The sequence below is a fragment of the Numida meleagris genome, chromosome 1 (assembly GCF_002078875.1).
Source record: "Numida meleagris isolate 19003 breed g44 Domestic line chromosome 1, NumMel1.0, whole genome shotgun sequence".
Classification (NCBI taxonomy): domain Eukaryota; kingdom Metazoa; phylum Chordata; class Aves; order Galliformes; family Numididae; genus Numida; species Numida meleagris.
This window is the reverse complement of record NC_034409.1, coordinates 51401154-51412672: the sequence shown is the minus strand read 5'-3', so window position 1 is coordinate 51412672 and position 11519 is coordinate 51401154. Positions and strand designations below refer to the sequence as shown.

At 50.4% G+C, this 11519-nt stretch overlaps 1 protein-coding gene across 1 annotated transcript; it reads right to left on the bottom strand.

The window, feature by feature from the left end:
* On the bottom strand, positions 4900-10815 carry RPL3 (ribosomal protein L3). Its single transcript, XM_021384860.1, has 9 exons — positions 10684-10815; positions 9730-9922; positions 9090-9258; positions 8072-8207; positions 7114-7300; positions 6447-6709; positions 5878-5973; positions 5466-5585; positions 4900-5016 (listed from the first exon to the last, which is right to left on the bottom strand). The coding sequence occupies exons 1-9, from the start codon at positions 10684-10686 to the stop codon at positions 4972-4974; spliced, it is 1212 nt and encodes a 403-aa protein (XP_021240535.1). The 5' UTR covers positions 10687-10815; the 3' UTR covers positions 4900-4971.

Genomic DNA, 11519 nt, shown 5'->3' with positions numbered 1-11519 from the left:
ACGCAGCAAAGACTTGCAAGATAAAGCCCTCCTGGGTGATGCTCCCCCAGATTTATGGCTTGGGAGATCCACCAGAGAAGTCCTTCTTCGGACCAGGGACCAAGTGCTGGTGCACCCCCTGAGTGCCAGAGCTGTAAGCCAAGGGTTACTGCGAATTCATGGCGAGGGAGGAAAAGTTGACTTTTGGCCAACGTAGGAGGTCCCTGACCAACAGAGGCAGGAAATAGCAATGGTGAGCTAATAAATAAATGGTACAACAGCGGCTCTGCCTTACATGGTCTTCGTGGGGAGTTTCCTTTGTTTACCAGGTTGGTTATTTATACCTTGGAGCATGAGAATGATGTCAGCCAGCCCCCAGGGTTTCTGTGGGGCTGAGATGTCCTCCAGCGTGGGCTGCCCATGCTTCATCACCATCCTGTCCGTCTCAGTGGTGTCCCCACAAAGGGAGTGTGGGGATGGGGATCCCCCACCTGATAGGGATGGGAAGATCCTGCAGTGGGACAGGAAGAGAGAAGGCATTGGGAGTTCAAGGATTGCCGGTGAACTTGAGACAAGCAGAACTCTTGCCGGTGACACACACATCAGGTGTTCCAAGACAATAAAAAAACCTGCCTAAAGTCATCCATTTAATTAGTAATGGGTTAGGTTAAACATTACCCCGGAGGAAGATTTAACCCTTGGTGGAGATGGGAGGGAGAGGGAAAGCCGACTGCAAGAAGAGGGACTATTCATATTTTTGGTATTCCCAAAGCAGGCATAGGGGAAATGTCCCCTTCTCCAAGGCACACCACCATCAGATGGGACTGGGATTTGGACTCCGTGGCACTCAGGGAGGGCAATGAGGGCATCCCGAGGAAGAGGAGGAGGTCGGGATGAGGTGATGAAGCAGTTGGGTGTGCCATGAGGATGCTCCCGCTCCACTCCAAGAACAGATCTGCAGAGGTCCAACACAGAGAGGGGAAAGTCTGTACCAGGGCCTGGCACCTATAGGGGAGGGAGGTGTGAAGATTTCCATTCTCCGAAAAACAAGGGCAGGGCACCACCGGTGGGTGTTTTATTTTCTGCCCTGGGGGCAGGTAGTGACATGATTTCTTCCACATGAGCTACGCCACTTCCCCTCGCCCACAGGTTCTGAAAACAGAAACAGGGGTAGGAAATGAGGAAATGCCCCATTTTGGGGCAGAGACGGCGGCAACAAGAAATCCTTCATAGCCCTCAGGGCCAGGGCAGTGATGGGATGCAGGACCCACAGAGCCAGGAGCAGGGGCTGCAGCGGGGCAGCAGATGAGACGATTTCATCTGCAAGGAGCGAGGAAATGTCCTGGAGCCGTTTGATCCTATTGTGTGTAGGGAAGCAGCAGTGGGCGTCCAGGCTCTCTGTAACTAAACAAAGATTATAAACACCTCCTGCCAGCAGCATCTCCCAGACCCGGGGGCTGGTCTGTTCCCAATGGGACAAATGGGCTTTGGGCTCCATCCAGACCCAGACAATTGTGGCAAATAAGAGCGATGCACATCAGTAAAACTGAGGGGGTCTTCTTGCAGCCAAGGCAGGAGGATGCTAAACAACCACATCCACAGCCACGTGCAGCTGCTCGAGCTCAATCTCCACCGCTGTTGGTGTCAAGAAGGAAATTAAAAATAATGGTAATAATAAAAGCTCTTCGAGGTGGTGGATGGGATCAAGCTCCAGGCACCGAGGAACTCTGGGGACCTCACGGTGGCCATCCCAGCCCTATGCCCATGCTTAGGGAAATGGTGGCATGGGGGGGGGATATGTTTAGTCTTCCTAGCTTCATCCCATGGCTGCATCAGCAGCACCACGTGGTTCCCCAGCTTGGTGCTGGCTGTGGGGGGCTTCCCAAAAGCCATGTGGACTCTTGTAAGTCCTATGCCACCCCAGTGAGTAGTGCCGCACCCAGGGCTGGAGGGACACTGGTGCTGCTGTCAGAGGTCCCCATAGCACCTTGGGGTCCCTCTAAGGGTGCAGCCAGGGGCTGGGGTCCAATGTGCTCGGGGGCTCTACAACACAAATGGCAGCTTGGAAAAGGCAGTGGGATGGGGAGCAACAGCCCCCAACCTGCCCATGCCGACCCACAGACACGTGCTGTTGGGCTCAGCATGCACTGTGTGAACCCGGCCCCGCCACCCCAGGGCACGTTTATGATCTCCTCTTCCATGTCAAGTGTGCTTGAAGCTCAGCATCTGTCACTCAGATCAAAGGCGTGGTGTCAGCTGGGCTGCTCGCGGAGCTAGTTGCAAGAGCCAAGGCCCCCAACTTGAACCCACCCCGTGCCCCCCAGGCAGCCTCACACACTTCTAACGTCGCCGCTGGAGCATCACAGCTGTGCCTCGTTTCATCTCCAGTGAGGGAAGGCGCTGGGAAGAGCTCCCACACAGATGTGCCGCGGGAAGCTGTGACAGCAGCCCCCCCGGTCCCAATCCCTGCACTGCCAGCAGCTGGGGAGTGCTGGGGTTTCCAGGTGCTGGGGGTGAAAGCCAGCCCCACTTCCCAGCCGTCCAGCTGGGACTGGGCTTGTTCCCACGGTGCTGCTTGCTCCCCACGACTCAGGGACCAGCAGGTCTGCCCCGAGCATCATTGGGGTGCAGGACCCTCCCTGACCTGCTGCCCCACAGATGTGGTAGGGAGATAGAGGGATGGATGGGTGGATGAGTGGAGGGGGATGGATGGATGGATGAAAATGGATGTGTGGATGGAGGGATGAGTGGATGGGTGGATGGTTGTAGGAGAGATGGATGAATGGATGGATGGATGGATGGATGGATGGATGGATGGATGGATGGATGGATGGATGGATGGATGGATGGATGGAGGTCTGTAGAAGCGGGAAGGCTCTGGAGATGAGAATCAGACCCATATGACAGCAGCACAGCTCGACGCTCCACAGCTTCTCCCATCCATTTGGCCCTGCCAGGATCTCAGTGGCTTTGCACTTAAGCCCGGTGCTTGGTACCCAGGCAGCTTCAGATAATTTCAAGGAGCCCTATGTGACTAATTCTCAGTCAAGTGGGGCTTTTCCCTAGACCAGCCCCACTGGACTTTGGGACAAGTGTCATGGACACCCTCTGCCACCACCATCCATAGAGGGAGGAGCGCCACCTCCTGACGCTGGATGTCCTCCTGTCCCCAAGTTTTCAGGAGGAAAAAGAACTAAAAAAATACTTCTGCAGTGTTATTTTCTTACCCATCCAGTGTTTTATCAGCAAACAACCACCACTTCAAGCGCGAACCCATGAAAGCTTGGCTCCAGGTCCCCAGCTGAATGAAAGAGCTCCTCCTGCAACATGGATGCTGAGCATCCCTATCAGGGATGGCATTTCTTCAGGATTGCTTCCTTTTAATTAGGTGCTAATTTGACTGAAAATCTCCCCCATTGTCATTACTGCTATGAAATAAACTCACCAGCTTCTCAGCTGCCACTGGAGACCCTGCCACGAGGTGCTGTTTGGTAAAGCAAGAAGGTCTTGGAGATTTTGAGAGAGGCAGAATTAGCAGCACATAATTCATCATGGGTTTTCATCCCCAGCACCTCACTGCTAATCCCAGTCCCCTGCGATGTCTCAGGCTGGTCTGATCAAGTAGCAGCAGCAGGTACAGCTGGCTAAGAGCTCTGCATATGTACTATAACACGATCAACTCACGGCCAACCAAAAAGAGCAAGGCTCTCTAAGGGGCAGGGAAACCTCCATCTTCAGAGCTGCTCATAAAGCTGTCACCTCGAGATGGCTGCTGGTTGGAAATCCCACTTTCCTGCACTAGGGGATTACTCATTTAGCACTCTGTTCTACCCGCCTGCCAATTTGAGGGGGACTTGTGAAAAAATCGAACTTAAAATTGGTGGTTGAGACCTCTCCTGTTACACTTGGCTGAAACCAGCCAACAGGTTCATGCGTTAAACGAGGCTGACAGGGAGCCAGCCAGATCCTGCAGTCATGGAGTCTGGTTTCTAGGGAAACAAGGTAAATGTTTTTCCTCCTCCTGGCCACCTTTTAACTCTTGCTAGGTTCTTAATGCATCATGGTGAAAAGTATTTTCTACATCTATCCTCTCCCATCCCCATTACAGCAAATAGCATTGTACTGGACGTATCTCAGGGCAGCTCCACGAACCAGTTCATTTGGCATGTAAATCTGGAGGGTTATTGCCTTAATCACAGCCTCCTCTCCAATTATGGGCAGCAAAGGCTACACCAGCGCAGTTATCTAAATTTACATGAGCCTTCAGTCAGGCTATGGCCCGAAGCATGAGTGATCTCACTATTGTGGCTGGAGGCACCCAGGCGCTCGGGGCTGCGCTGCCTTTCTTGGTATAACACCACAGCTCCCATAAACGCAATGCTCGTCAGGACTCCTGCTACACGGAGCTGAGTCTGAGCACGAGAGCTGCATCTCCACAGTCCTTCACTGGGAAACCCAGGTGGGAACAGCGACCAAACTGCTCCCCCCAAGACCAGAGGAATGCTTGCAGCCAGCCAGTAATGCAACACCAGCAGCACACACACCACTCCCTCCTCAGCATTTAACTGAGGGATCAGGATGAAAATATCACCCTCCCCTCCTCCCAGGCAGGCCCCTTTCCCAACAGCAGTTACACCACACTTGAGAGCACTACACAGGCTATATTTGTCACGTGGAAGCTGGGGGACTAGTGTTTGCAGTTACCAAGGTATTCCATGTTACTTCACACAACCACATAGAAGAGCCTTGCTCTGCACAAAATCCTCACTGTGTGAGAACAATGACAGCCTCTTGTTACAGGAATCCTGTTACAACTGGGGTATTCATGAATGGGAGATTTTTGTTTGGTTGATCCCATGCATAGGACCTGCAGCCAGAGTGCCTGACTTGATATGGCTATATATAAACCAGGAGACAAAGTTAAATTCTTTAAAACCTTTATTTTTAGGTCTGAGAGCACAAAGGCCACAGAACACAAGACAGTTCCACAGATTAAGCTGCCTCCTCTTTTGCAATACGATCTTTCTTGAGTGGTCCCTGGAGGGGAAAAAAAAGAGAAATGTTAACAGTCTATTCCACTGATGACTGCATCACATCCCAGTTACCTTTCTGCAGCTTTATTACTTTTTTTTTTTAAAACTCATCTCCTTTTCCTACAAATAGAAGTCCTCAATGATGCCACCTGTTGGAAGCTAAAAGCCTCGGCTAAAAGCTGCATCAAATTAGACTTCAGATTCAGTAGGTAAGAAATGTTGGTGCCACCTAGTGGGGAAGCTCCTGCGCATTTACCAAGCTGCTGACCAGCACACTGCCCTTGCAAAGGTATACAGGGACTACAGCTCCACTTTCTCACCTGCCAAACTGAAAACGCCGCCTGAAGCCCACTGCAAACACCATCACCAGGAGCTGTTTTCAGCCAAAGGCAGCACCAAACAGCCACACAAAAAGATACGTGCAGCACTGTCAACTTTAGATAATGCCCTTACCATGAAAGACTTCTTTTCCTCGGCTGTCTGGAAGCGGCCATGACCAAATTTGGAGGTTGTGTCAATGAACTTCAGGTCAATCTTCTCCAGGGCCCGGCGCTTGGTCTGCACAAGCAGGGACTACAAGAAAGATGCCAGGTGAGTCAGCAGCACCCTTTCAACCTGCCAGAATGCTGGTGACTTTCTCCTCATCATCTCCATACCACCACCACTTCAGTCACTCTGACCTCACACTTCAGGCTGCTATTACACAAGGAGCATTTGCTAAAAAGCCAAATCACATTTGTAGTTTGTACGACAGTGGTCAGCCCCCACCAGCAAAGAATCTAAGAACCCCCACAGCAGCAAGCAGACACTTGAACCAGAGGCAACGCAGCTGACAACCCATCTAAGAGACATCTGCCCTACTTACCTTGCGCAGGGTTAGGACTCTCTTCTTGGTCCCAACAACGCAGCCTTTCAGCATGATGAAGTCATTGGTCACCTCACCGTAGTGGACAAAGCCACCCTGGGTAGGGAGAACACAGTCAGTGCACACTGTAATCGCTGATTTCACCTTACACATGCCCACAGCCTGAGGTTCCTGCACCAATTCTGGGACTTGGCCATTCCTACATTCACTGAAATCCTCACTTCTATTGTCTCTCACTGATGAAGTTTCTCGCTACAGCAATTTACTTCCTGCTGGATGAATTCTGCTAAGAACAGCAGCAATGCTGAGGCTGATAAAACTGCTTTCATGGCTGAATTATTCCTTATTTACATGAGTATCATTCCTAGCATCTCTTGATACTGCTGCCAACTATTAAATGCAGTAAGCAAGAGTTACACAAAGCAATACTGAGAATGACTCAGCAGCTCCACCACCCACAGCAGCTGAGTTTTTCCTCAAGTGCTCTTCATTCAATCATTTCACATCTTGTACCACACCCAATTGCCTCAGAAGACTGCAACTCTTTCCACACAGCTCTAGCAACTCACCAGAGGGTTAATGCTCTTGTCAGACAAATCATAATCAGTTGAAGCATTGTTTTTGATCAGCTTTCCATCCTTGATTTGGTAACCCTGGCCAATCTTGTAGATTTTCTTATTGATTTCGGTACGATGGTGATACCCCTTCTGACCAGCACGGGCCACAGAGAATGCCACACGAGCAGGATGCCATGCACCAATACAGGCCACCTTGCGCAGACCCCTGTGAGTCTTGCGGGGCAGCTTCTTGGTGTGCCAACGGCTGGTAACACCTGGAACAAGAAACCCACAGTGTTGATGCTTCCTGTCAAGCTGTGATGCCTTTAATTGCTCAAGTAGAGCTCAGAAGACCTTTTGAGCCACCGTCCCCAAGCAACAAAAGGGAAGCCTAGACCGAGCACTGCAGGAATTAATTGCTTTTCTTGAAGCATTCTGTCCCAAAACCACCCACGCTCTCTCCCTGGCTGTCCCTAGAAGCTGTGTTCTCAGAAGGAAGGCAGCATGGAATGACTCCTCACGGATGTCAGGCGCTGTGCCCAGCGCTTATTCCATGGTTTCATCACCGAACTGTGACAGCGATACCTCCTCAGCTCTTGGCCCACTCAACTGTGAGAACTAAAGGCCAGGATTTTATTACAATGTGTACCCTGACTACAAAGAACTCGCATGTATTTACCTTTATACCCCTTGCCCTTGGTGACTCCAATGACATCTATCATCTCATCCTGGCCAAAGACACTTGACACAGGGATCTGCTGTTCCAGCTTCTCCCGAGCCCAATCCACTTTCTCAGCAACAGTGCCACCATTCACCTGGATCTCCATCAGGTGAGACTTCTTCTGTCTCAGGGGAAGTAGACGCATCTGGAAAAACAAACAGTGAAATTTAATTTCTGTTCTTCCAGACTGACCTTGTATCAGCCATTCCAGTATCATGCCAGTCCTGGCCTGATCTTTTTTGTAACTGAACAGCGGTTATATTTATGGTTTATAATTAGCACAGAGGGACTGATATGAGTATTAACATTATTATGTACTATCAAAGCAGCTGCAATGCTGTCTTTGCTGTCTAATACTGCAAGCTAGTTCTATTAAAATTAGCAAAGTTGTAATTAGACATCTTACTGTCCTTACAGCTAACTCATTGGTTTAACTACACCTCAAGAAAGCCTGACGTAACACTCGACAGCTGGGCAGACACCACCACCATTCAGAAGAGCACCTCCACCGGCTCCTCTGAGCAGAAACCACTGGAAGCCTGAGTGTTTGCAGTCTCTGCAGAACAGCTTCGAACTCCACAACCACACAAATGCTATAGTTAAGTATCTGATCCACTTCCATTTGTAGCTGAATTGAGAGCTGGCATCAGCACAGGACTGCGTCCAAGGATTGCCCATCATGGTTCAGCCTCTTTTGAGCACTGGTGTAGAAGACTGTCTGTGGTTCCTCTCAAGGCTACTCAGGCACACTGTGAGTGCACACTTAATACCAAATGAAGACTGCTGGTATTTATCACACGCTTAACAGTTATCACTAGTCTGTGGGGTGGGTAGAAATCTCACTGCTGAGATGGACTAAGCTTTATGCTTGCAATCTTACTTGTTTCCACTGTGTACCTGAATCCCGGCAACTTACCTGAGTGTGAGCCATGACTCTAATAACCTGGCAGTATTTCTTCATGCTATTGAAATCTTTCTCCAACTGCTTTTTGCCCTCCTCATCTTGCCATTTCTTGCAGTACTTGGTGAAGGCCTTCTTCTTGGACTTGTGCCTTCAGGAGCAGAGCAGAGACAAGGTTTGGCTAAGCCCTTCATCGATCCCCCAGGGAAGGAGGGACGAGCGGAAGGAGCTGCCACCTTAGCCAGTTGTGGCTCATTGCCAGCTTCTAAGCAATCTTTTCCACCGGCAAGCGGAGCCTGGAGCTCATCAGACAAAGGCAAGATTGCCAAAGCTGAGCGGAGCTGCCATGAATCCCAAAGCACATTAATATTCACAGTACAGAAGACAAAAGACTGTAGAGAGATGTTGAACAATAACAGAAAAACAGATCTTTAAAGCAATTGCGTCAGATGACTGCTATCTGCTACAGAACACTGTAATTTCCCCCCTGTAAGCCTGAGCTATGCCTGACAGTAAGGTCATTACTGTAACACCCGTGAGACAATTACTGCACTACTCTGACATTTTCTCTGCCCGCAAAGTTCATAAACAAGCTGTAAGCTCTAGACACACTGGAGCCGTACTCAGGAGAATGTGCATACTTTAAATCACAACAATAGTGCCCGGAACAGTAATTAAGAGTAACGCTCATCCTCCCCTTTCCTGAGAAAACAGGGCTACAGTCAGGACTCGACACTCAACAACAAGCGCCAGAGGCGATTCCTTATGTCCGCCCGTCGAAGTATCATCATGCGTAGCCTGTTATGGGGGTCTCAGGCCAAAACCAGCATTGTCACCCCATGTCAAGAACAGCACTAAGCAACGCTACGCTGTCACCTTCCCAGAAACCCTGCTCTGGCATGCCACATCATTACACCAGGTCATCAAGGCCAAACACTAATGGCAGAAAAGCTGCACCAAGAAGCTACGCTACAATAATTTGCAGCCTAGAAAGAAAAGATGAGGTCAACCAATGGAAGTCCTGCTCTCTTACCAGTTCTTGTAGAAGCGACGCTTACACTCATCGCTGATGTGCTCAGCAAAGATGGTCTTGAAGCTGCGGAGACCACGTGGAGTCTGCACATAGCCCACGATGCCCACAATGACCATGGGAGGAGTCTCTACTATAGTGACTGCCTCAACCACCTCCTTCTTGTTCACCTCTGCAGTAAGACAGAAATACAGGTTAACACCAGCAGCAGCTGTTAAGCACCTTCTGCTCTTCCTCACTCTCAGATACTACAGGTTGAAGTTTAGAGGACTCCAATTCTTTTCACAAAGGCTAAAATGATGCAGGTGATTTACTTACACCTGTCCGTTAGGAAAAAAAGTTAAGTAGCATGTCAGAGCACAGCTAAACCAAAACATTAGGCTCCTGGGCAAGCTGCCATGCATGTCAGAAAGAGGACCGTTAATAAGATAACCACTGCCAGACGTGAACTCTTGCAGCAGGAATATCATTCATGATGAAGTAAGAATGGTTTGGGATGCTTTACACCCCATCCACTCAGCAGAAACACCCACTGAAGAAGGTGAGACACTAAGTCAGAGTCAAAATTTGCAGCTTCCTATAAAAAGATTATGTTTCACCATTCATCAGGAAGCCTTCTCTATGAATAAACACTCATACGTACTGGATCCAGGTCTGTCGACTTCACGGACAATGTGGGTCATCCCAGCTTTGTACCCCAAGAAGGCAGTGAGATGGACAGGCTTGCTGGGATCATCTTTGGGAAAGCTCTTCACCTTGCCCCTGTGCCTGCTGCTGCGCTTACGGGGCAGGAAGCCCAGGGAGCCATGCCTGGGGGCTGAGAATTTGCGGTGAGACTAAAAAGAGAAAAATAAATATTAAATACTCGCTTCAGAGATTCGCTGATCTCCGATACGACAGGCAGCAACAAAAGAAAGGTTTTTAAAACAATGCACTACTACAGAAGTCGCGTTAAGTAGAAACGTAACAGTCTCCAAAAGGGCTTTCTGTTGGAATCGTGCATTTATTTTGTGGAAAGGCACAAAATGTAACTCTAACTCTTATGTAGGACTACGGCCGGTAGCACAATACTGTTACATGGGAGTGATGCACCCCAACACACAATTCGATTTCACCGCTGAAAGAGGCATTGTTAGGCAGTTATCTAGGTGCTTGCCTCCCCTCCACAGCTGTGCCATTCAAGCAGGAGCCAACAAGAGGTGAAAAGTCCCACTCTGAGCACTGAGATCAGAGCTCCTGACCTTGGAGCACGCTGCGGCCTAGCTACCTCGGCAAGCAGCCCGTACTGCCGGCGGTTCCTCAAGAAAACACCCCATCCCCTTCTGAAAGAGGCGTGCAAACCTCACCAGCGACCTCGCGCCCACAGCTGCCCACCACCCCGCCACGACACCACACCCGCGGGCACCAGGCCCACCCGCGTCCCCACGCTAAGGCCTCGCCCGCTCACGGTGACGGAGCCCCAAAATGAGCTCCGCACCACCTCCCGCAGGGGCCGGGCACAGCTGGATGAGGGACTGGCAGCCACCGGGGCAGGGATGGCGGCGATACCGGAGGGATGGCAAGGCCAGGCCCAGCCAGCCCCAACAGAGACACCCACCATCTTGTCCCCGCGCCGGGCCGGAAGGAGCGATGCACTCAGAGCGCTCTCTATTTATAGTAGCCCCGCCCCCAGTGACGTTCCACGCAGCTTGAGAGATCTCGCGAGAGCAGGGGTCGCGCGGCGCTACGGGAGGGGAGTGGGGTCATAATGGTGGCGAAAGCGCAGCAGGCTCGCACGGAGATAGTGAGCGCCATCTTGTCGCGGGGAGGGCATTGCCAGCTCTTTGGTGCCCTCCTCGTCTTCTCTACCCGCTGCTCCTGCGCACGTACGTCAGTATCTCTTCTTTCCACGTCAACCTGCGTTTTTCAGGCGGCAGTAAGGCTTTGCGGGGTGAAGGAAAACAAGGAGAAGGTGTCCTTGCAAAATAAAATTTGGGAAGAACAAAGGAAAGATAGGGGGTCCCTGCAAAACAAGATAAAGAAAAAGCTGAGACATAAGGATCTGGTTGAACAAACTTGTCTTGCACTTAAATGGCAGGAGATGCTTGCTTGGCATCTGTGTCTGTCTTGTTTACTGGGCAGAACAAAGAGTGATACAAAGGTAGTTCTAGTTGGGCAAAGCAACAAACTCTGAACCCAGATCACAAAGTATGCATAAACAAAGGACACAAAGGGGGCATGAGCTGATAGGTGAATCGAGAAAAATGTGAACCCTGAGTACCGCAGCCAATGGGGAAAAGGGGAAGGGCTCACTAGTATTGGGGTACAAGGTTAAAAGAGGGGCTGTGTCCCCCAGTACCCACAGGGGTGTGCCTGACTCTCTCTTTATCTGGGTAAAGAAAGCTGAAGATGCTCTTCTCTCTCTTTTGGGGATAAAGATGATGGAGCAAGCTT

Bases quoted from the DNA above. Each gene is read 5' to 3' on its own strand.
- RPL3 (XM_021384860.1), bottom strand. The intron at 5,586-5,877 runs GTAAGTAGGGCA...TCTTTCTTGTAG, and splicing joins GAGTCCTAACCCTGCGCAAG to TCCCTGCTTGTGCAGACCAA. The intron at 5,017-5,465 runs GTAAGGGCATTA...TTTCCCCTCCAG, and splicing joins AGGAAAAGAAGTCTTTCATG to GGACCACTCAAGAAAGATCG.